This window comes from Prunus persica, chromosome G6 (genome assembly GCF_000346465.2).
Source record: "Prunus persica cultivar Lovell chromosome G6, Prunus_persica_NCBIv2, whole genome shotgun sequence".
Classification (NCBI taxonomy): Eukaryota; Viridiplantae; Streptophyta; class Magnoliopsida; order Rosales; family Rosaceae; genus Prunus; species Prunus persica.
The window spans coordinates 2,777,798-2,802,626 of NC_034014.1; the positions used below are offsets into that span (position 1 = coordinate 2,777,798).

The 24,829-nt window shown below is 36.3% G+C and overlaps 2 protein-coding genes across 2 annotated transcripts; one reads left to right on the forward strand and one right to left on the reverse strand.

The window, feature by feature from the left end:
- On the forward strand, window positions 962-11,465 carry LOC18773725 (peroxisome biogenesis protein 5). Its single transcript, XM_007207152.2, has 15 exons — window positions 962-1,335; window positions 1,467-1,598; window positions 1,681-1,843; window positions 2,995-3,188; window positions 3,612-3,863; window positions 4,505-4,627; window positions 5,309-5,476; window positions 6,228-6,421; window positions 7,024-7,270; window positions 7,496-7,580; window positions 7,814-7,923; window positions 8,688-8,912; window positions 9,671-9,736; window positions 10,719-10,813; window positions 10,910-11,465. Exons 1-15 carry the CDS (start codon window positions 1,216-1,218, stop codon window positions 10,986-10,988), a joined length of 2,253 nt encoding a protein of 750 aa, XP_007207214.1. The 5' UTR covers window positions 962-1,215; the 3' UTR covers window positions 10,989-11,465.
- On the reverse strand, window positions 15,576-17,928 carry LOC18772060 (scarecrow-like protein 18). The gene has a single exon (XM_007206748.2). The coding sequence runs from the start codon at window positions 16,998-17,000 to the stop codon at window positions 15,576-15,578; it is 1,425 nt and encodes a 474-aa protein (XP_007206810.2). The 5' UTR covers window positions 17,001-17,928.

Consider the following 24,829-nt stretch of genomic DNA (forward strand, 5'->3'; position numbering starts at 1 on the left):
CATGCACTCAACTATATGTAACTTAAGGGTAACACAAGATTTATGTGCCCAAATTTAATACATCGTGATTACATACATAAAAAATCATTCACGCGCATGTAAGACTGACTATAACACAACTCATTAAAAATACAAATCATTCTTCCAACCTTACTGCCATAATCCAATTTTATGGTATAAATGATCAATCTTTTTAAGTTCTACTTTATAGTGGTCTTGATAAATCAAGTTGAATGATTTAAAGTTTAGAGCAAAAATATAACTTCAATAGTTACGAGCAGTTACTTATGCACACGAGGTTCAAATTCTCCCTCTCCCAATTTGCAAGTAAAAAAAATTAAAATTTACTAGAGTTTGTTGTAAAAGAATAAAAGAATAAACATGTGGAGCCCACTAACTATTCATTACTGTTCATTACTGTTCATTTGGCGGCTTTGATAGAGTCTGTCTGTCACGGGTGAACAATGATGAATAGTGATGAATAGTGATTATTTCAGCCTATAAATAAGAAGAGAAACGGAAAGAAGAAGAGGAGAAAAAAGAGAAAGGAAGAGAAGGAAGAAAGAGGAAAGAGAGAGCAGAGAGAAATTCTCCTAGAGAGAAAATTCAGTGAGCCACATATATTGTAAACACTAAACTTGTAGCCATATACTTTTACATAGTGGAAAAGTTACTACTGCTGCTCTCCGAGGACGTAGGCATAGCCGAACCTCGTTAAATGCTGTGTCTCATCTACTTTACGTGCAGCTCTGAATTATCGCACATATTCTAGGTTATTTTATGACAGAGTTTTATTATTATTATTTTTTTGGACGAAATCTGGAGTTTTATTGTTATACCCAACTATAGATAGAGAGCTCATGGACAAAGGCAAGTTGTGTATTCTCGCCCACGTCAGCAGCGTCACGAACCAACGAGGAAGATGAACCAAAATAATAATAAGAATAATAAAGAAAAAAGGAAAATTGAAATTCATTGATAACTTTGGCAGGCGAAGACAACCGAGAGGAACTGGAAGCCATCAAAAGCTGTTATCCCCAAAAGACTAATCTCTACATATTCTCAATTCCCAACCCAACCAACCGACTTAAATTTATTCATTTTTATTTTATTTTATATATTTAATAACACAGAAAGAAAAAAAAACAGTGGTGGTGGTGGTTGTTGTATAATTCTGTTGTGGATTGAAGAGGAAGAAGAAGAAGACCATCGACCATGGCGATGCGCGAGCTTGTGACTGGCGGTGCAGCTTGTGCGGTTCCAGGATCATCTTCTTCCGCCAATCCTTTCGGTGCTCTCGCCAACGCTCTTATCGGCTCTTCTTCCAAGACACAGGTTCGTCGTCTCCCTCTTCGCTCTTTTCAATTTCAGTTTCTCTTCTTCGTTTTGAATTTTCTATCCTCAATTTCATCATCAGTGGCTTCTATGGCGTCGTTTTCTCATGCTTCTGTTCAATTCACGCGCAGGAAAGGTTGAAGGAGATACCTCAATCCACGCCCACAGCTTCTGAGCAGCAGTTTTATCCGGACGCCCATGGCCACCTGCAGCAACTTCCTGGCTCGGAGTTTGAGCAGCCGTTTATGCAACCTGGCACTCAGGTACTGGCAATCGAATCTCTAATCTTTTTTCACTGCCTTCACTTCTAGTCTTGTACTTAATTTGCGTTGTCGTTTTGTTCAGAGCTCGGACTTTCTTCGAAACTTCAACTCTGTTGATGGCAATAGACTACTTGACAATGCGTGGGATGAGATACAGATTTCTCAACCTCCGCCTATGCATGTTCCTCAACTTGACCGCATTTATGATCTTGGAGCTGCTCCTCAGCTTCAACCGACTTTGGATGGTAAATCTCTCAAATTTTTTGTTTTTATACTATTTGTTTCCTACATTTTATTAACTGCTTTCCAACGTTAGAGAATATATAAATCACAAGATGCTTGTTCAAGAAAGGAGAATTGGGTTCTGTTTACCAACATTAAAGATTACTTGAGGAAGAGTGTTTGGCAGAATACTAAGAGACAAAAGCTGGCATTTAGAAATGAAAAGAAAACACAGTATGGGATACTTTCGAAGGTTTGGATGTCAGAGCTACTTTATGATATTTCTTGAAGGGCTTAACTTTGAAGTAAGGAAGAAGCTTGAAAAGTTTAGTTAAACTTTCTTAATTGCCAGTTAATGTGTGAAACAGTTCTTTGGCCCAAGTGAGTCCAGGAAGCGATCATTATACATTCAAGAATATTAGCGATGCATTATTGAGATTTTATAGTTTATGGTGGAAAGAGAAATGATCTTGTGTTATTTCTATTATCAGATGAGTTATAAGTTGTGTATCCTCTTCCAGCTTCACGGTAGTATTTTGTAATAAGGCAAAAGGTCTGCTTGAAGCTTCTTGCTTTGTGCACTAGTGCCTCAATCTTGCTGGCCATATGCACCTTTTGTGCCTATCCTCCTAGGCGTTTAGGTTGAATACTACAATATGATGCCAAACCGCCTCATATTTTCCATGTTAGTAGGGACTACCTAAGCGCTTCAGGTCACCCAAAGAAGAGTTCACTTGTCCATGTGTATGTCCACTCAAAAGTAGGGTTATGGATGAGAGAGGGAGTCTTAGGCACAACATTCTAAGTTCAAGTAGAATTTCTGGACATAGAAAGCAGCTTGTTTATCTTTATTCTGGTGTTTATGGACTTAATGAAGCAACAGGACATTTTGAAAGTGGTAAATGAACTTTATATACGGGATGACCAATCATCGTTTGGCCTAATGTGGCATATGGACCACACTAAAAACAACTATTTTCCCCCAAAACGCTAACAGGTAGATTGAAAAAAAAAAAAAAAAAAAAGGAATTTAACATGTAGAAGTTTCTTTCTTTTATATTCAATTGCACAAGGGTCTCTTTCTGATCAAATAACCAGGAGCAGTATCTATCTTCAGCTTAAAGGATTGAAGATTACTTTTGAGATTTATCTCCCTTCTAATTGTGTGTTTCAGGGCCACCACAAAGGGTGTTGTCAAGCTTTTTGCACTCATTTGTTGAAAGTAGCCGTGGTGGAATGCCTTTCCGTCCGGCTCCACTTCCAGTGTTAGGATTGTCCGCTGGTGACAAACGGTGCATACGTGATCGCACCAGCATCATGGCCCGACATTTTTTTGCAGATAAAAGTGAAGATTTTATTAATGGGCAGGTTTGGAACTTTATTTCTCTTACCTCAATTGTATCGTATGCTTCAAAAGTTCTTCGGTTGCTTTTATTTGCTCCAATTCTGAATATTCCTTCATAGAGTAAGCTAAGTAGGGATGAACACCATTGTCAACAGTTCAGGCCTTCACAAGTTGTGATTTGACTGAACATTTTATCATTATCCCTCTAAATTTCTCTTATTTTCTTTACTGCGATTTGCATACATATTTAGAATTTCTCAGTTAGAAATTTAAATTTATTTATTTTCTAGTAAAAAAATTTCCGGATCATTGTCATTTCTTGTTTGTCATCGGATCTTATCAGCAATTTGTTTGTTGAGTTGTTCATGTTAACGATGCCTTGTCCTGTTCTCTGCAAGACATTTTCTCAACAGTTTCGGTTGATTTAGTACTTTTTACTTTTCCAGGTAAATGCACTTCTATCTTCTTTAGATATCGAGAGTGATGTCAACAGTAAAGGACCTCTGCCTGCAAGGTTTCGGGAACTCGAGGATTATTGGAATGAATCCCAGGCTATAATGAAACCTGGTGCTCATGCTACAGAAGGATGGGTGACTGAATTTAACCAACACAGAGTGGATCATGGTGATCCTAATGCGTGGGCTCACTCATTTGAGCGACAACATGGTGCCAATGGTTGGGCCTCTGAATTTGAGCAGGTAAAGGAGCATTGTAGTTGGTATTTCAATCATATCCATTGATTCTAGACTTATGTGCTATTGGTCAACCATTGACCTTTGTAATGTATTGCAGAACAACAGTTGCAAGTAGTTCTTGCTATCATGGTTTTGTTATAGTTGAACTAAAGACATCTCTAAATGTGTGGATGCGGTTAAATTGGTGGTAGAAAAGTAATAGGCTTTTTTAGGGTAAGTTGCAATTTTCTTCAGCTATAGATGTCGCTTGGATTTAGGGATTATTTGTAGGCAGTGAATTTTTATAGTTTTGGGAATCCTGGAAGCAGGGGCTTGATGATGGTGATGACAAAAGAGCCTTACACATGTTTTTTGAGGTTTGGAACAAGTGATACATGGTGTAGTATGCTTGAAATATAAATTTTAAAAAAATGAAAAAGAAGAAGAGATATCCAAGGTTTGACACCTTAATAGCAAGGCTTATCACCTTAGTTTAGGTTCCATCACATTATTGTTCATGTGCTCACCTTGATCTGAAAGAATAAGACAATGCGTATATGTTGCTTGATACTCCTAGTTGTAATAGGATTTGGACTCCAAAGTTAGAATCAAGTTAAATGGATATAGCTAAATGATAGATATTTTCCTCTTTCTCCTGGTTACAGGAACAGTCCCAGTTGATGTCTGCAGATCATATGAGAGGTGTAAATATGGCAAACTTAGCTGCAATGGAGCAGACTCGTATGCTTGCAAATACACTAGCTCAGAATGATGACCCAAAGTTTCAGGTTTATACAAATTCTCCATGTGTGTGCATGCACCTCCTTAGTTTCCAAATAAATTTTGAACTTTTTTAGTGTCATCTACAAATGAACCTTGGAATCAATGATACTCTTTCCAACAATGCTAATGCACACCTTGTAATTGACTTATCTTTTTTCAGCTGAACCAATTGAACCACAATAGTCGCATAATCTGTTATGGAAGCACTTCATATTCTATTGGGTCAATTGGTTTCAGAAATTAGCAGGTTACTGATCTCCAAATTATGCTTTACGGAAGAGCAAATGACAAGTATTGTTTGAAATTTGTCATTTTGAGACTAATTTTGGAATTCCCAAAAAATGATTCATCGCTTAAAGTCTCATAAAAATCTCAAGAAATGCTCCAACCGACTGTTTATTTTTTTTTTCATTTCATACATGTCCTTGAGAAGTCCATCTCTCAGTTTTTGCTAGCAGACACATGAATTAATCCCTGATGTCTGGCCGCCAACAAATAGCTTGGGGGCGGTTAATTAACATGACATTTAGTCAGGACGTTGGTCATAAACAAATGCTGGGCCCAATCACATGTAATTTGTCATAGGGAATCTGTATTGCATTAATAATTGCTTCACATCGCATACTTGTCTTTTTAGTATCATCATCATCATCATTGTTGATATGTTTACCTTTTGGGGCATGCAGAAGTCGAGGTTTCTCCAGTTTGTGTCAAAGATGAGTCGTGGTGAACTCATTATCGATGATAATCAAGTCAAGCCTGCCACATCATCTGCATCTGGGGATTGGGCAGGGGAATATCAACAACAGTATAATGCGGGTCCTAATTGGGCTGACGAATATGCCCGTGGTGAGGTATGAATCTGTTCTGAACATGAAATATTATTTCACTTGTTTTATATTTCCCTTCAGTTTCTGAATTATACCCATCCATATTCTAAGAACATTTCCTATGTATTTAAGCGTTTCTATCAAAATACTTGTTCTCCTGAGAGTTGCAGGGTGTGGTTCTGATTTATGAAGGGAATGAAGGGCTGAGTTTGTTTCTGGCATGACTTATGGTATTGGCTGACACATGAAAGAAACTTGAACATACAAAAACTAGTTTAATTGAAATTGGTAATAATATTTCAAATGCTATAAACTTTTTTCACAGAGCCCTTATAAATGAAGATGCTTCTATATCTTGGAGCGATCAACTAATCATTTGTTTTGAAACGTAAAAATACGAAAAGATTTACAAAAGAAATAAAACAAAATATCTTATTTTAATGCAACAAGGCTAGCAATTCATACTTGAAGGCAAATGAAACTATACCTTTTGGCTGCAAAGCTGCAATCTGTGGCATGGGATGTCTACGAAGATATGAACTCTCTGTTGAGATGGGCTTTGTGTCCATGTGTTACCTTTTTTTTTTTTCCAGTGCTTTTTTTTTTTTTGGGGCAATTTGTTGTAAAAAATTGAGACTAATATTGATTTACAAGGACCTCCTGTTCAAACGTACCAAACTCATATATAAGTGCATATTTTTAATACCTTGAACTTTTATGCAATGAGGTTACGTCCAGTTCCAATTTATGCTGCCTAATTTTAATGGGTTTCCAGCTGTCTCATGGACCCAATCAATGGGCAAATGAGTTTGCTTCTGAACAAGAGCAGCATGGGTCAGTTGATGATCAGTGGGTCAATCAGTTCTCTAAGTTGCACGTTGATGACTGGGCAGAGGAATTTGGAAATCAGGTTGGTGAAGGAATCTTGGGGGATACTTCAGCTGATACCTGGGCTAATGCATATGATGAGTAAGTCAAATCAATCTTCTTTGAGAGAATTTTTGTCCTACTTTGTTTACTCTATACTCTATATTCAAGGTGTTTGTTTATTGATGTCTAATTCAATGGTTAATGAATTTGTGGCCTAGATTTGTAAGGTTAAAGCCACTGTAACTTCTTAAGTTTTCAGTTATATCAATTAAGTGAGTCACGCATTTCTGTTGGTGATTTTGGCCTTTAGATTGACACCTAGGGCTTATACGCATAGAGTTGATGGCTCACATTGTGAGGAATCAAGTGATAAATTGTTCTTAAATTGGTACACATTATAATCTTTTTAATTCCTGCATAACAGGCAGGTGCTTGCTCCTTAGCTGGAGAGAATTTCACTGTTCATTATGCACATGTCACTCAACATTCTTTGTTAATATGCTTTTGTTGAAAAGGGGGAAAGTTGAGTGATGAAGAGTGGACTGTGCAGTTCATGAGCATGGGTTGTGTGAGAATTTTTGTTTAGTTTTAAAATGTTATATAGTTTTTCCATGTGTGTTTGCGGTTATCATGTGCTTTACCCTTATGATATTTATTATTTTCTTGCTTCAAGAAACTGAATTGCCATAATCATCAAGCAGGTACCTAAATGAGCAAGTAGCTTCCAAACAACATTCTGATGCTTCAAGGGGGGTCTATGTGTTTTCTGATATGAATCCTTATGTCGGTCACCCAAACCCACTAAAAGAAGGCCAGGACATGTTCCACAAGGGTCTTTTGAGTGAAGCAGTGCTTGCTTTAGAAGCTGAAGTTCTCAAGAACCCTGAAAATGCTGAAGGTTGGAGGCTACTTGGAATAGCACATGCAGAAAATGATGATGATCAACAGGCAATCCTATTTTCTTGATATTTAGTGTTTACAAATTGTATATTTTCAGCATACTTCCTATAACACAACTATATATACTACTGTGTTAACTCCTTATAATATGTCCATTAGTTTTGCAAATTTCATACAGTGCTTCAGCTCAAAGCATCTCTTTCTTTCACCTTGTGTCATACATATGAGTTTACTTCATAGAATGATAACTGTTCTGAACTATAATCTGGGCAGGCCATTGCAGCTATGATGCGTGCACAGGAGGCTGATCCAACAAATCTCGAAGTGCTTCTTGCTCTTGGAGTGAGTCATACAAATGGTAAGTTGTTCCTTCTCCATGTATATAAGTAAAGTAAAAGAACTTCATTTGAGTAATCATTAGTTGAACGTTCTTTAAGGAATTAATCATTGTATTGAGTCAATGACGCCCCTGCAGCACATAGTTTGTGTGAATAAATGTGGTTTTTTCCTTTAGAAACAAAAACTCTCTGAAGCGGAGCAATATGCTTCTCTAGAGTTCGTAGAAACTAATAAGACTCTTCAAATATGCAGAATTGGAGCAGGCTGCTGCTTTAAAGTATTTATATGGATGGCTACGCCATCACCAAAAGTATGGGGTGCTTGCCCGACCAGAGCTGTCAGATTCTTTGTACTATGCTGATGTAAGTGTTCGGATTTAGAATTTTCATGTTTTTAGGTTCCCTAGGCTGAAGTTCATACTCCTTTGACTTTTAAATATCTTATGTATATGGTTACTTCAGTGGATCTGGTCATTTTTTAATCTATAAGCAAGTAGTGACAAGAAATGGAACCATGTGCATTGAGAGTGTACTTTTCTAGTTTTCTTATCCTTATTATTAGAAAACAGAGCAGGTGGATACAATCCCAGTACAATGGGAGAATATTCTCCTCTCTGTATACTAAGATTCTGCCGTCAGCATTCATTCGTACACCTACAAAATTATCTAATAGACTATTCTGGTAGAAAAAGTTTCCTGGCCAACTTAACAAATTATTCAGTTTTAATATGTAACACGAGTACAGAAGAAAGGGCTAGTGAGTGGGTAGGGACCCATAATGTTCAATAGTGACAAAGGGCACAGACAAATTTGGCATATATGCAAAAGAGGAGTTCCATTTGGACCTTCACGGTGCCCAAAATTCCCAAGAATGTTGGGGCTGCACTCTCCATTCCAAATTTTGGATGTGGTCTGTTGCACTATAAAGTGGGGCTTGAAGACATTGCTGTTCAAGTCATTAGTTAAGTATCGGTGACCATCATACTACATATGGTTTAAGAACATCATTTTCTGGAACTTTTGTTCCCAAAATTGGTTTTTTGACCGTATTAGATTTCTGTTACTCAGTCCACTTGCTTGCTACTCGATAAGATAGGGTATGAATAAACTTTATTTGTAATCTGCAGGTTGCTAGATTATTCAATGAAGCTGCTCAAATGTCACCTGAAGATGCTGATGTGCATATAGTACTTGGTGTCCTTTACAACTTGTCAAGAGAATATGACAAAGCCATTGAGTCCTTCCGATTAGCTTTGAAACTAAAGCCGCAAGATTACTCTCTTTGGAACAAGCTTGGAGCAACACAGGCAAACAGTGTTCAGAGTGCTGATGCGATATTGGCTTATCAACAGGTAATTTGTGTAATCAACCCTTATATACTCGTACAGTTAATCTTTAGGGAGAAAATAATCGTTGCATTCTGAATGTAGAACGGAATAGTCACCTTAGTCACTATAGCATATTAAAAACTGTCTGCAATTTATAATATTTGAACTAAACTTTTGTTAGCAAGTGTTAAGGGAAAATGGTCATTCAGATGCTGCTTGAACAAGTTGGCTTTCCAACATTGTGCAAAGATGTAGCATACAATTTCCCTGCAGCCCTTCTTATGTTTGACTGATAAGCATTTGTAAACAAGACTTAGTATTTTGTAAAATTCTAAGCATTCTGGATTGGAGTAGGGTGGCTTGTAGAGAATTCACTAATAACATAGCAGAAACCTGCTAATTTTTAACCCACATGCTTGATCTGTCTTATTGTCATGCCTCGAACAAGAAAGTAACTGTACTTTTTCTTTCTTAATTTACAGAATAAACAATTCCATGATTTAAGATTTTTTATTTATAATTACCCTGTGTCTTTTTAGTGCATCAATTGGGAATCATGTGTGGGTTGTAATTCAGAGATGGATCTTAGAGCTTGGGTTTACCACTGGGTTTCAGTGCCTTTCAATAGATTGTTCTTTATAGATTACACTGTATTCTTTAATTGAATTAACAATTCTAATTAATATACTCTGCATATCTGTAGTTCTTTTTTAATTGGCTTTCTTGAAAACTTTATATTATCAACTTAGAACTAACTTTTGGTTTTATCTCCCGGAGTGAAGGCACTAGATTTGAAGCCTAATTATGTTCGTGCGTGGGCAAATATGGGTATCAGTTATGCCAACCAGGTTAGTTCTTATGGTTGACTCTTATCACTTTGAAATTTTAGATGGGAACTGAATTTATTATTCCTACTTTGTTTTGGGTTTCTTGTATAACTGGCTGTGAAAATTCTTGTAGAAATGGATTCTTTCTCATTTGTACTTAAGACTACAGGAGCCAAACAAATCTTGAGCTATGCTAGTACGGAGAGATCCATTTAGAATGACTTGTGTACAATGTTTGGTTTGAAACTTTGATGTTTACTACAATGAAAAAGCCCAAAGGAGAGAGAAAATTTTTAAAAGAAGCAAAAATGGACAAAATTGCCCTTATTTATTTTTTGATTTCCTAAGAAATCCTTTACATTTGCATGTCTTTAGTTTGAAAGTTGAGAGGTTATTCTGTCTTTTTTGAAAAAGCTTTGGCTTTTTCCAAAAGTGAAAGTTTTTTTATGGGTAAAACCTAAATTTACTTTAACCTATATAGATGCACAACCAAAGGAATATATAGGAGAGAGAAAAAGAAGAATGAGAAGGAAGGGGAGAGACAAGGTGAATTTATGACTACTCCCAATCAATATGACAAAACTGAAAATCCAATTACACTATTAACTATTTATGTTGCAGTCCAGAAATAGTAAAGTTACACAATTACCTAACAATAGCGACTAATTAGATCCTTGGGATTCTAACAATAAAATATCATTAAAACATATCCAAACTCCAAATCTCTCCCTAAAATATGCGTAGGTCCCTTTCCTCCATCCTACTTGAAACCTGTACAACTAGTTTACCAACAAACTCAAAAGCCTGAAATCTTTTCTTCGAGGTAATTGCATTAGTAGAGCTACAAGTGCATAATTCTGATTGTTCATGTGGGTATTAATTTCAACTATTTTTGGCTTGTTATTTAATTTCTGCTATAAGTGATCAAAGTTTCCCAAATATCTTGGGATTTACAGCATTTGTCTAACCGATTATCTTTCTTCCCTATTGTGAATGCATCTAGGGTATGTATGAGGATTCCATTCGTTACTATGTCCGAGCACTTACCATGAATCCGAAGGCAGATAACGGTTGGCAATATTTGAGAATTTCTTTGAGGTATGTTAATATAAAAGTTCAAAAAGAAAAAAATATATTTAAGTCGCTCTTGGCAATGTTCCTTTTAAATATCTTGTTTTCTTGCCTTTGTTGCAGCTGTGCTTCTAGGAATGACATGTTGGAAGCCTGCGATTCTCGGAATCTAGATGTTCTGCAGAAGGAGTTTCCTTTATAATGTTTATAGTTCTTTTGAATTGCTGGATGAGAATAACTGGGTCCTACACTGAATTGAGAACCGAAATATGCAGAGGCTCCTAATGAAGAACACGGGTTCACGCTTATGGTTCATCCTGTGCCGGTTTTGGTAAAATTCTCCGAGAGTCGGAAGAGTAAGTGGGGCAATAAGAACTCATCCAAATGAAATAAGTTCAAGTACTTCAAAAAATAATACGTCAATGTGTAACGTTTCTTATGTATAACACAGCAAAGCATAGTTATAGTTTACAATGAGAAAGGGCATAATGGGGGTAGGCCTTGTTCATAGCTGCTGTAGTTATTTTGGCTATAATGTTATAGCTGATGAACTTAAAACAGATGATTTGTCAATTCTTAGAAGAAATTTCAGGTATAAAAGTTGAGATTACCCCGTACTTTAAAAGAACATAAAAAATAGGTGAATCTTTGTATCTAAATGAGAAGAGAAACTTACTTACAGCGGGGATGACACTGTTCGTGGAAGTTCTTACTAAATTCGTTTTAACTGTACATGGTAGTGCGTGATTAGCTTGAAATACTGCTACTGTGGCATCCCTATCATATATGAAAGTTCTTCGATATTGAATGACAGAGCAATCCAGGATTGAAAGGGTTATTTTGTCCACAAGTTCCCAAAGATTCCTTTAGCATCATAATAAGATGTGGGAACTAATGATTGTAGAAAATTTGTAAATCCCAAAATGCTAAGGGGACTTTTTCGATCTTGTAATCATAAAATAATACATCCCATAATTGTATACTTTGTGATGACTCGTGACGGAGGGAGGGCTAGACAATGCTTGTAATTATTCTTCACCTACAAGGCTACACATATAGATAGACTGAACCTGCACACCCATGTCCTAAATGAGAGATGATTTGATATTCATACCCATCCATCCATCCATCCATCCATCCATCCATGATCCAATCCCTTGCGTGTGTGCTGAAACCAAAGCTAAGGCCAGAGTGGTCTCTCTCACTCTAAATCAATCATTTTGTGCTGGATAATGCAGTACCAAAATATATACAAATAAATAAATATATATATAACCTAATAAATAAAGAAAGAGAAGGAGAAAACCAACCACACACACAGAGAAACATGCACTCAAAGCAAAGCTCAAAGCAGTGTCTCTGCTGCTGCTGCTCTCTTCCCTTTGCTTTAACTTGTTGTGCACGGCCACAATATCCCAACCCTACACTTTGGCATATCCTCTATAGAATTAACCCCACCTACGCCATCCCCATCCCCATTCCCCACCATTAATTATATGCACTCTACCTCTCTACCCTTTAAAATAATTTAATAGTTCTGGTTGGTTGTAGTAATATTATTATATCTACTTATATATTTCTCACGATTCTGTCGAATCTGTCTGTCCCTCTCCAGCTGATCCTCTCTCTCTCTCTCTCTCTCTCTCTCTCTCTCTGTGGGAGAAGAATCAAACACCATTCTTCTCTCTATATATTAGTTTTTTATGAGTTACATGAATATCTTACGCAGCTGAGCTTCACAAGTTTTCATTTTGTTTTTTTGTTTTTCTTTTTAGGGATGGAAGAAAGAGAAAGGTTTTAGCGTCACAATCAAAATCAGACTATATACTGAACAAGTAGGTCAATTTCGTATATTTCTAATGCCTGCAAACAGAGATTACTCATCATATACTGTGATAAAAGAAGGCCTGACATATTTTGTTGGTCTTATTACTAATACCTACTTGATGACCTATAGCTATAGCCACTACATCAATATCGATCCATCACTATTATCATTTATCTTTTCATTAAAATACAACAAAATACAAAATATTAATTCCCTCCCTAGAATCCCAATATAAAAGAAGAAGAAAACAAAAACCAATTGATTAAAAAAAAAATAGGGTTGTGCAAACTTGTTTTGGCCCACAGATAAGGATCAGGTAAAAAAAAATCTCAGGAGTTCACATATTCTTTGAGATATTAGTTGAAGTCTTAGTGTCTCAGAGACTCGGATAGTAACCCATAGCCATACCCTAGAAGCAACTATATATTCAGTGGACAGTGAGGTTGGGGACGATTTGACTTTTTTTTTTCTTCTTTCCATCAAGTTAATGTGAGATAAAGTAGGTCAATATTATTCCTCGGAAATTGAAAAGCACCAAAAAAAAAAAAAAAGTGATGGAATATAAACAAGAAGAGTAGGAACCGAGGTCAATTTTATCCTTCATTTGCGGTAGCTCATCTTTCTCTCTCCGAATCACTTAACGGACACATGCATAGAATTGCTAATAAAACATATGCATAGAATAACAAGTTTATATACAACAATTTCGAGGCAAATACTAGTTACAACATTTTCTTGCACCAAAAAGATAATATTATTTTTCTAGTGCGGTTGTTTAAATAATTATATATATATATATATATTGTATTTTAGCTATAAATTAAACATGAAAACTGGTCATACTTAATTTTCTCTGTTAATTAACAAACAAAATTTAGTGGCAATTTCACTAAAATCCCAGCCAAAAAAAGAGATAAATTATGTTTTATTATTATATGGTTTTTTGATGGTCCAAATGAGGAGTTATTTAATTAATGGATCATCTCCATCTGCCATTGTCATTATTAATCGGCATGTGGAGAGAGAGAGAGAGAGAGAGAGAGAGAGAGAGAGAGAGAGAGAGAGGCATCAATTCAATTCAATGCCAAATATATCAAGAGAAGAGAAGAAATGACCAAAAAAAGGTTGGGTTTCGTCCAAACAAACACAACACTACATTGGCCAAAAGGTTACGTCTGAATCAGATGGAAACGAAATGATGGATGGATGTCTATATATCTATCTGTCAATGCCATGTTGCACCAACCTAGCTAGCCCTGCCCTGATCCCTCACTCATATAAAACTCTCAACACGCAAACCCAACCTAAGGTAAGTAAGCCTTTGCCTTATTGCCATGCCTTGTAACCATCTTATCACTCATGTCAGCAAGCAACCAAACACCAAACTAGACTTGGAACCTAGCTAGCCACATATACATATAGAGCTTATATATTAACAAACAATAATTTTGGTACCATATTAATTTTAATTAAGTGGAAGGTCCATTACATTTAATTTCCCATTGTTTATAACATATGGGAAGAAGCTATATATACAATTCTTCTTCTATGCAGACAATCTGACATTATTACTATGTGAACGTCATGGTAAACATGGAAGAAAGCAAGAAGGTTTGATAGAAAATACATGATGTCTGCACGATTATAACGTCTGAACGTCCGTATAAGAGAAAATCTAGCTATACATATATGAACATATATATATATAACAAGGCTCGGGCTAGGGCTAGCTAGCTAGCTAGCTAGCTAGAGATCATATATTGTTATTAAGAGATTAATTAAGTGGTCCTAATTATTAATTAAAGACGAGAGAGAGGACAGGAGAGATTCCTAGCTAGCAGGTGGGTTTGGGGATGTATGGTGGTAGAGGAGGCAAGGGGAGAGCATGAAATGGTCTATTTTGAGAACTTTGATGGTGTTGTTGAGGGGACAGACGGCATAAATTAGGGCAATAAATGGTGCAAAATCAAAAGACAGCCACAGGTATATACGGCTACTTAGTGCTAAAAACAAGAATATATGCTCATTCACCTGCATCCCCCCTTTTAATCTCTTTGGAAAAGCATTCATTGGAGGAAGAGGGATACAAAGGAATTTTGGGGAACAAGGGAGTGGTTCATTTGCAAACAGCATCCATTATTTTTTACTAATTTAAACATTTCCCTTTCTCAGTAATTATTAGTTAATTAGAAGAGGAAGTTAAGGTGGCAAGGTGGGAGTGCATGATGGATAAACTATTTGTCATTTCAGCCAAAAGTGAAGCATCTTAATTAATTAATTAAGTACCATTAGAAAGAATATATATATATACAAGGAAGGAGACAAACAGCCCTCTAGAAGAAAATGATGCTTAAAGTACTTCAGAAATTGAAATTAATAAATATTTAATCAATAAGATATGCTCCACTTCGCCACTGTCTTTGCTTCCAAAAGGCCCAAGTTTGGTCATACAATTAAATAAAGCGAAGAAAAAACACTAAATGGATTTATATAACACATTAAGAATGAATCAATGATCAATCTCAGTCGATAACAAAAAGAACAAACTGTGATGGTTCAGATTCAGAAGCTCTCGCTATAGGCTATAACTTGCTGTGTCTTCATTTCACATGCAAGTTGCAACGTCCGAAGAGAGAGATTCACATTAAATGGTACTTCTACTCTTTGCATGTTTATATGCATATACTGATCATTCATCAGCTTAGTTAGGGGAGAGAGAGAGACAGAGAGAGACAGAGAGAGAGTCTTCTCTTTGATTGGAATTTCAGTGGGTTTCTTATCTGGACACCCACTATAATGGCAACTCATATCTTGCTTCTTAAATGCATCCTTTTTTTCATATATGCCTACATATATATATATATAAAAGAAGATGAAACAAGAAAGAGAGGATAGCTTTAGCTAGCTAGCTAGATATATATAGCTTGCAAATTAATTGATTAATTAATTAATTAATCATAATTAGTGCCAAGAAGAAACAGAGAAAAGGGGACGATTCTGCCAACCTAAGAAAAAAGAGTCATTGATTATCCTCAGCTGGTAACCCTCGGAAGGATAATGAAGCCTCAGAAGCAGCTTCGCTTGCGAGAGAGCAAAAGGGCTCAAAGCCACGTTCTCAAAACCTGCCCTCCTCAACATCACCTCCCAATACGTCTCGTACTTTTCGTGCCTTTGCCTTCTCCTCCCCTCCTCCGCCCCCACCACGTCCCTAATCTCCCTCCCCATCCACACATCCTCCACCGCCTGCCTCTCCCTGCTGTTCGGAGGCAGCGTCGCTTCCAACGAGTCGAAAACGGCGCCGTAGTGCTCCAGAGCTTCCACGAACCGGTTGAAGAAGAGAGGGTGGTTGTGGTTGGCCTCTTTGTTGGCGATCGTCAACACCTTTGGGTTTAATGACTTGATCTTCCGGAGGAAGAGAGAGAGCTCACGTGAGTCGTCCGTGACGAGGGTGTGGAGGTAGAGCACGCAGTTGACGGCGAGGGCTTCGTTCGGGAGGAGGCCGAGGGTTGAAGGGCTGATTATGTCTGACGGTTGGACGGCGTCATTTAGGACGAGTGGGTGGAAATGGAAGGCGAGGCCGAGGGAGTTGGCGAATTTTAAGAGGCGGTCACCGGTTTTGAGGAGGAGGGCCAGGCTGTGGCCCGTGGCGGTGATTCGAAGCATGGGAGGCGGATGTTGGACGGTTCTGTCGCTGTTGTAGGAGCGGTCGGTGAGGGCTTGCATCAGTGGGGGCCACTGGACGCCGTGCATGATGTCAAAGTCGAGGATGTGGATGGAATGATGGGATGAGTCTATGGCTTCGAGGATGGCTTGGTTGGCTGTCAAGTGGCTGAATCTTATGAATGGAGTTATCTGGTTTAGGGTTAGGTAGCACGAGTGAAGTGCCTCCTCGTTGTTGTTGTCGTCCTCCTCTTCCAACAATAAGTAGTTGGAGGAGGAGGATGCGGCCGCAGTGGCGGCAGTTGTGAGTGCCGCACTAGAGCTAGGGTTAGGATTATTGAGGCGGAGGGAGAGGGCTTTGACAAACTGGTGGGTCAATCTCTCGGTGGAGTCCCCGAACGGGGAGGATTTGGAAGACAAGAGGGAAATGAGGCGGCGAGCGGAGGAGAAGTCAAGCTGGGAAATGAGCTCGGCGCAGGTAATGAGCAATTGGCGCATGTGGGTTGGTGAGGTGGTCATCAAGCCCCTTGGCATTACAAATGGCTGGTGAGAAATCTGGTGAGCATGGAGATGGTGGTGGTTGTGGTGGTATAGTTGCAGATCTGAGATATTGCTGATGTTGGGTAATTGGTAATTATGATGTGGATGATCTTCTTGTTGATCTTCAAGAGGCACTTGTTCTTCTTGTTGTTGCAGATGGGAAGAATTGAATGAGCCCATGAGCATTTACTTCTTGATCTTTCAGCTGGCTTAGCTCTAGCAAGCTGCTTTCTTCAAGAACTTGGCATCTGCTAGCTGCTGAGTGTATAGAATGTAAAGGCGCAGTCATATATAGATGCAGCAGTGGCAATAAGTAGTATCAGCAACTGTGATACCAGGTATATTTGGGGGAACTGGTCTCTCTCCTACACACATATTATTCTATATAAATGGGATATATAACAAATTAATTGCAGAACAAGGGTTTGGAAGAGAGAGAGAGAGAAAGAGAAAGAGAGAGAGATAGAGGGAGGCTACATATATATATATATATATATATCAATTGTACGATCTGATCAGTTCTTTAAATTGTTGAAAATGAAAATGAGGAAGGAAGATATATATATCATGAGCAGATTCAGATCTACTCTCTATGAGTAAGAGGGTTTTTTTTTTTTTTTTAATTAAGAAGATAGATATACATATATATTATATATATGATGATCTCTAATGCTGTGGAGCAGCTTTCCATGAGGAAGCATTATCTACCAGAAACAGGCAGCAACTGAAATGCTTGCAGCAGTCAGTAACAGTGCCTCTGCACAAACATTACCCTCTCATCTCACGAATTATTATTTTCTCTCCTTTTTTTTTTAAATATTGATTTTTTTTCTAATTACATTTTGGTTCTTGCATATTGCTAGCAAACCAGTGTTCTTTGTTTTTCAGATATCTATATCGATCCCATATTGCAGCCCACTTATAGATTAACAATATATATAATAGTGCTATATATATTTTTATGCAATTAATCTGTTTTTTTCTGCCCAACAACGATGTGTAAGATGTCTCTTTCAACGTTATTAATCACATTAACATTGTTGATCACATTGAGTACTCCATCCAGCAATGGTGGGCATCCACAATATCTCCCAAATGAAATATATATATACGTATATATATACATATGGCAATGTTAATAAGATAATATTCAATTGAATCGATAATTTAATAGTCTAACAATGTAATATAATATGTCAATGTGTCTGATAAGAGAACATCTTCGTATATCTATACAGTATAATCAAGTTGAATTAAGTATAATCAAGTTGAATTAAGATATGTATATAAAGGACCATTCAATTTGAGATGGAAAAAAAAAATGTTGGTCTTTCCAGATTGAATTATATTCGAGGCTCCTGTTGTTTCAAAGTTTGATCGAACCATCTGCCTCGATAGATTTTGGTCAATGAGAATCAATGGTTGACCTGGGAAGTCAACTTAGTCCCTTGGATTATTTAGTAAACAAATCATGGTCTAAAGTACTGGCTAGCTATAGCTAAATTGTTTATGGTATGAATTGGCCACACACATCTAAACTTGTACACATTGAAAGTTACCTAACAGTAACAGACTAACCACACAGAGTTACCATATTGTTATTTACTTTTGTACTTGAATATGTAATTTCTAATCTCAAATTCTATGACCTACTTTCACCTTTGTCATGATGACCTTGAATCTTTCAAATTCACACATATAGGAGTTTGTGTTTCGAATCGAACGTACATTCATGAAAGCTGGAGTAACAAAATTTGTTGATTTTCTTTTTATAATATGAACAATTTCTAGGAAAGAAAGTCGTGTTCTTGCTTTTGGGGTTCTTCATGATATTCTTGTTAGAAATGGTCGTTAATTAATTAATTACAACTTTTTTGTAGTCACATATATAGGTTTGTGATCGTACTACCATAATATTCTATAATTTCTCGAGTTAGTGGAACTGGAGGTGCAATTAAGTTGCTTCCTCCTTAAAAAAGAAAAAAGAAAGAAATTGGATTACCAAAATGGAAAAATTAATTAAGCCCCAATGTGAAGTTTCGAAATTAACCATATTCATGGTTAAAAATTAAATTTCTGGTCAGTTTCTGTGCAGAGAAAGAATCTTTCTAGGACTTATTGGTACATAAATATATAGGTGTCAATATAGGAGCATGGCTTTCATGCATCCAGGTCTTTGAATCTTGATGAGGTGAACATAATATTCCCCAGCTTCTTATAGCTAGGTTTGTCATGCATGCATAAGAAAACTATATTAGTTATAAAATCAAAAATCAAAAATAATAAAAAAAAAAGTATTTGATGTCCCATTTTGATATACCAATCGCCTAGCTAGCTAGAGCTAGCTAGCTATAATAATATTTACTAGTTATTATGTGCGTGCAGGCTGCAGCTCCAGTAGTTTAATGGAATGTCTGCAACAGTACACTCGGCTACCCAGCTAGAAGATTTCAATATTGTTTATATTTATGTTTTGTATGATTAGCAATTCGAAAACATAAAAAACCCTTTGCAAAAAGAAAAAAAGGAACAGAAAAATAGTTTTATTTTTGGACAAAAGAGAGCAATAGAGTTTTATTAGATAAACATACAAAAACCGGACAAGCTCCTAAGAAATTATGTGAGTGTTTCTACACATGCGGGTTCGATCGTTGGACTCACTAAGTAACTTTATCCTCACTAACGGAACTACAACCAGGGCTATGGTGGGCTGTAGCCTATAAGCTTTGAACAAAATAAATAAATAAACCTATATCTATATGGCCCTCCAAGTCTACTGTCTTTTGCTTTGAGCGAATCCTCTCCTCCTAATCGCTTAACATTGTTTGTTTGTATTATTTTTTTTCCATAAAAGTGTGCTGCTTTTTGTTTTTTTGTTTTAATTGGCAAAGGCTATCCTTTTTTCACCAAATAAAAAATAAAAAATAAATCTCTTTAACGTTAGACTCAATAAAATCCCTCGCAAGTTCTTTAACCCACAATTATAGACGCAGTAAGTAGCGGGAAGAAGCTTTCAAAAACAGAATAGTATGTTAACCTAATTATATTCTTCTTGTGTTTAGAACTAATATATATATGTGAAACTTAATTATTTATTTTCAATAAGAAAAAATTCAATTCTCTCAATAATCGTAGGATACAACTTGAATAGATACACTTTGAATTATATTTTCTGACCATACATTCATTTTGATAGTATGTATGTTTTGATTATAATTAATACGTATTTATCTTATAATAAAGTTTAATGAAAATTAGTCAATGAAAAAAAATGATTAAGCTAAAAAATTTAACTAGTCCATCCATTAAAAAATTCTTAATTCCGTCCTTGCTTACCCTCTCAATCGTACCGAAAGAACGAAACTTAATTACCTCATATAGAGTGCCCTCAATCCCCTTAAATTGATTCCATTTTGTTCATTTCACCTGGGGGTGGAGCCCTGGATATATATGATCAATATATAGCACGGATTGGCATCTTGAGAAAAAGGAAAAAAAAAAAAAAATATATATATATATATATATATATATATATATATATATAACGGCAGAGATATAGAAGAAGGCTACTTCTGTTTAGGCAATGAAGATTCAAGGGACACACAACAAGCCAAGCCTTCTCTTCTCTTCTCCAAAAAAAAAAAAAAAAAGTATATCTCCTTGTGTTGCTCTTATTTTATTGGTTGCAATCAAGTGTGTTTTCGATTTAGATCTATGCATATTTCCCAAAGTGTTAAGTTGTTGACAGAAAAACACCCTGCAAGAGGCTTCTTCACCGTCCTGTCAAAATAGAAAATACCACCTCATTCATATCATACCTTCTTCCTTCTTCTTTTTTTTTTAAAAAACAAAACAAAACTCCTAAGGTACCTAGTTGAGCCCCACGCCCCACGACCCACCACAAGAAATGTCAGTGTGTTATGTACGAAATAGCTTCAAATTTATCTTACCCTCCTTTTTACTAATATCTTCTATATTATTGCTATGGCCAGAAAAATAGAAAGATATATAAAAGAATCTAGTCTGTGCCCTATATATATAATTAGGTCATCTGGTATGAAAAACTAGGAGTTATCACGTATCTTATGATCATTATTATCTTTCCATAGATAAGATTATTTGAGAAAAAACCCTATGAAATATATTTGCGTGTTTTCTGAACATCTTTAAACTCTAGAAACTCAATAAAACTGCCCTTAATTAAAGAAAACATGTTTTCTGAAAATCATTCTTTGATTAATTATGATATGATTTAAGAAGTTCCAATGTAGACAAGTACAAGGAAGACACTGTTGATATCCTGCAAAGTAAATAAAAAATTATTTCAGTGAGATGTGAAATCAACAGTGCAAGTAAATAATAAATGTGTACCGGTTCTGCAGGCCGATTGTGCACACATGCAAGTATGAAATGAAAGACCTTAGAATATTAATAATATATACATATAAATATTCAGCAAAGAAAACCGAAAAAAAAAAGAAAAGAAAAAAGAGAGAAGCATCTGCAACGTATGAATCAGTAAATAGGAGAGGTAGAATTTTAGGGCAAAACAATTGGAGCAGTTCGTTTTTGTTACTTCTTTTTCTTTTCCTTTTCCTTTTCTATCCTTCCTTCCTTACAAAGTTACAACAAACAAGGTGAACACGCAAAGCCTTAAATGTGGAATATATTGCTTTTACAAGCAGCTGCTGCTTCTGCTTCTGCTTCTGATGCTGCTGCTGGTGGACATGGTAGCTAGCTAGCTAGCTTAACCCTGATCTTCGCTCAAAGCTGACACCTGTGTGTTTCCTTGTTTGTCTCTCTTTGTTGGATTCGATGGGTCTTCAGCATCATCATGCCCCATGTGGATGGGGCTGCATGCCTTCCTTTTCATTTCATTATTATTCACTATGCCAATACTATAATTTCTAATATAATAATGCGAAAAGAGATACTAAACAAGTAATTAACAAAATGAAATAGCATCGATCCTAGTTTTGAAGTTTGAGTTAAACATTTTAAGGTTTGAAGTTTAGTTGGTAGTGTTTTCTTATCGGGTTTATGTACATTGTCAAATAGTGCTTATATATTGAGGTAAAAAATGGTTCGAATCAAAGTCAAATAACATAATTATCTTAACTTTAAAAATGACTTGCCTATCACATTAGTAAGAGGGAGGAGGTTATCTGAGGTCACTCACCTGCAAGTTAATGCTTTTTTTTATTGGATTAGACCCCGTTAACTTAAATTCTAAACCTTATTTTTAAATATTATATAGATATGCTGTGAATCTAAATCATATACACATTTATGTGAAAAAATAAAACATGATTTGATGATCCAAATTATATAACATAATCTTATTATCTTGTGAAACAGTGAGAGATTACACTTCTCAAAGTTCAGAAAAATAATTGAAGAGAGAAGTATCTGAAGTCAGATAAAAGGAAAACACAAAGTTTGTAGAAGCAAAAGGAGTAAAAGCCCCACATAGCAAAAAAGCTCTGTTCAATTCTTCCCCATAGGTGATGCAATCAATTGCTCAAATTCCTTGCTGGAGCCTGGAAGCCCATATATATATATATTTGGTGTCAGCAGTATTTCAATGGGTACAACTGGGCTCACAGAATCAGAAATGATCAATGATTTACACAAGCAATCCTTTCAACTCTTTCTGTCCCAACTGTGTGGCCCCTACATCCCCCCTGGCACATGCGGAAATATAGTTTTATTTGGTTTTTGCTGATTATTACTTAAGCAGCTGCTAGCATAAGATGAACGTCATTAGATTAGATGGAGCATCAGAATCTGCGCATGCAACAGTTCTCTTCTGTTCAATTGCGTTAAAAATTATAACTCAGGAATGACAAGCTACCAAAAGTCCACAGTAAAAGGATCTAACACCTTTCCTTATAGTAAAAGGATCTTACAAAACTCTCTTATAACTTAGTCCGTTGATAAATAATTACTTTTGTCTTACTAGACAGTCTAACAACATAATTATGAGTTTATTTTAACTTATCGTCCGAATTTATTGATAAAAATTGTTATCTTACTCAACCGTCTTACATGTGATGTTATTAGACTATTAATTTAAAGTTCCGAACCAAGATTTAATATACAAGAGAAAGAGAAAGTTTCTATTGCTTCACATTATTTACTTTGCGTCATGCATGCATACATTTCAGCATGATATGCCAGCTGAGGTGAAAAGGCATCTGGGTTAGAAACAAATCACTAGCAAACAATAGTATTTATAACATGCAGGCCAAAGATAGAAACACTTGCTCGCTATCCCTGTATGCACTCTCTAGCTCTATGTGGAAATCAATTAGAGGTTCTGATGAAGATCCTTTGTCTGCTCGCACAAGACAAGAGATATTTCATAATTGCTGCTTCTTTTTTTTTTCTTTTCCTCTCCAATTTTCATTCCCAGATATATGTAGAAAGCATTGTAATACAAAACTTTATCCACATTTCTCTTTGTTCTTTTTCTTTTTTGGTTGAGGAAATATCCACCCACAATTCTCTTGCCTTTCCACTGTCTTCTGATAGTCACTAACAATAATGTATAATATATATTAAATTTAAAAGGCATCTTAATACGAGTACAATTTTCTTATAATTTTATGCCTTTCCCAGGATGATTAATGAGTATATAGCATAAAATCATGCTCCAACCTGCAGAGGAATCTTCCGTCTTAGCACTTTTGTGCAGAGTCCCAAACAGTCATAAACAAAGTTGTGACAGCAACAAAAAAGAACATCAAGGGTTCAAAATTGCAAAGAAGAAAGAAAAAAAAAGAAAGGAAAAGGCATAACAGCAGAAACAAACTATGGATCATCAACTATATACACAGAGGCCTCCTCTCTCTCTCTCTCTCTCTCTCTCTCTCTCTCTCTCTCTCTCTCTCTCTCTCTATTTTCTTTTTGTTTCTCTTGATGAACAATCATCATTGATATTCTTCTGCCTAGTTTTCAAACGTCATAGGCTTTTGTCCAATCTATATATAATTTTTCAAGTAGCTTTCCATTCTCCTGTACATATGACCCAATATTGCAAATGACTGAATTATTTTATTTAGTTCAATATATAATGGACCCTGGAATCAACACCTAATTGGGCCTAACCCAGAGTACAGCCCTCGGGCTCCCTCTTCTTTTTTATTTTTTCCTTCTTCCTTTTTTTAATACAAGCGCTATTGTGAGAGAGGAGAATCAAACTTAGGACCTCTGATGCAAAGGTAAATGTTTGTGCAAATAATCTCACGGGAGAATATTCGCCCAAGATTCCTTCGTCTTCTCCGCCTCTCTTTCTCCCTGCAAAACAGATCGGAGTAAAAGACCACACCCGGAGGGTGTTGGCCAAAGGTCCTCCGATACCTAAGTCAGTTCAATCGATCTTTAGAGAAACGATAGCTAAAATAGGGTACGGGATGTGTTTATAATATAAATCGGGCGGCCGGAGCCTTATGTAAAAGAGAGAAAGAGAAGAGGTGGCTAGGGTTTGAGAGGAATTTTCTGTAGAGATTTTAGTAGTAATTCTGACGCACCTCAACCCTTGTGTATGGCTATGCTTTTATAGTAGTCTCGGAGGCTAGGGTTTCTGAGGAATAATTCCGTAGATGGAAGGGAATTATTCCTCCCCTTTTTGGGATTGATTTGATTAATTAGGGATTTGATTTATTAGGGTAAATCAAATCCCTAATTGTGGTAGGTATCAAATCAAATCCCGATTCAATTAGGTAACTTCTCATTTAATTGGAGATCGTGGTAATTAACCAAATCAAATCTCAACCTAATTAGGTAACGTTCAATTTAATTGGATAATTCCCAATTAAATTGAGTAACTCCTAATTAGGTTGATTGACTCCCAATTTGGTCAAATAATCCCCAAATGGTAGGAATTATTTGACCTAGGGTTTGATTTAATTAGGTTCCCATAGTAAATGCTCTTAATCACTTGACATACAAGTCCCTTGCAAAGCCAATCTCTCTTTATAGCATCTTGCTTCATTTTGAGATGCCTAGCCCCA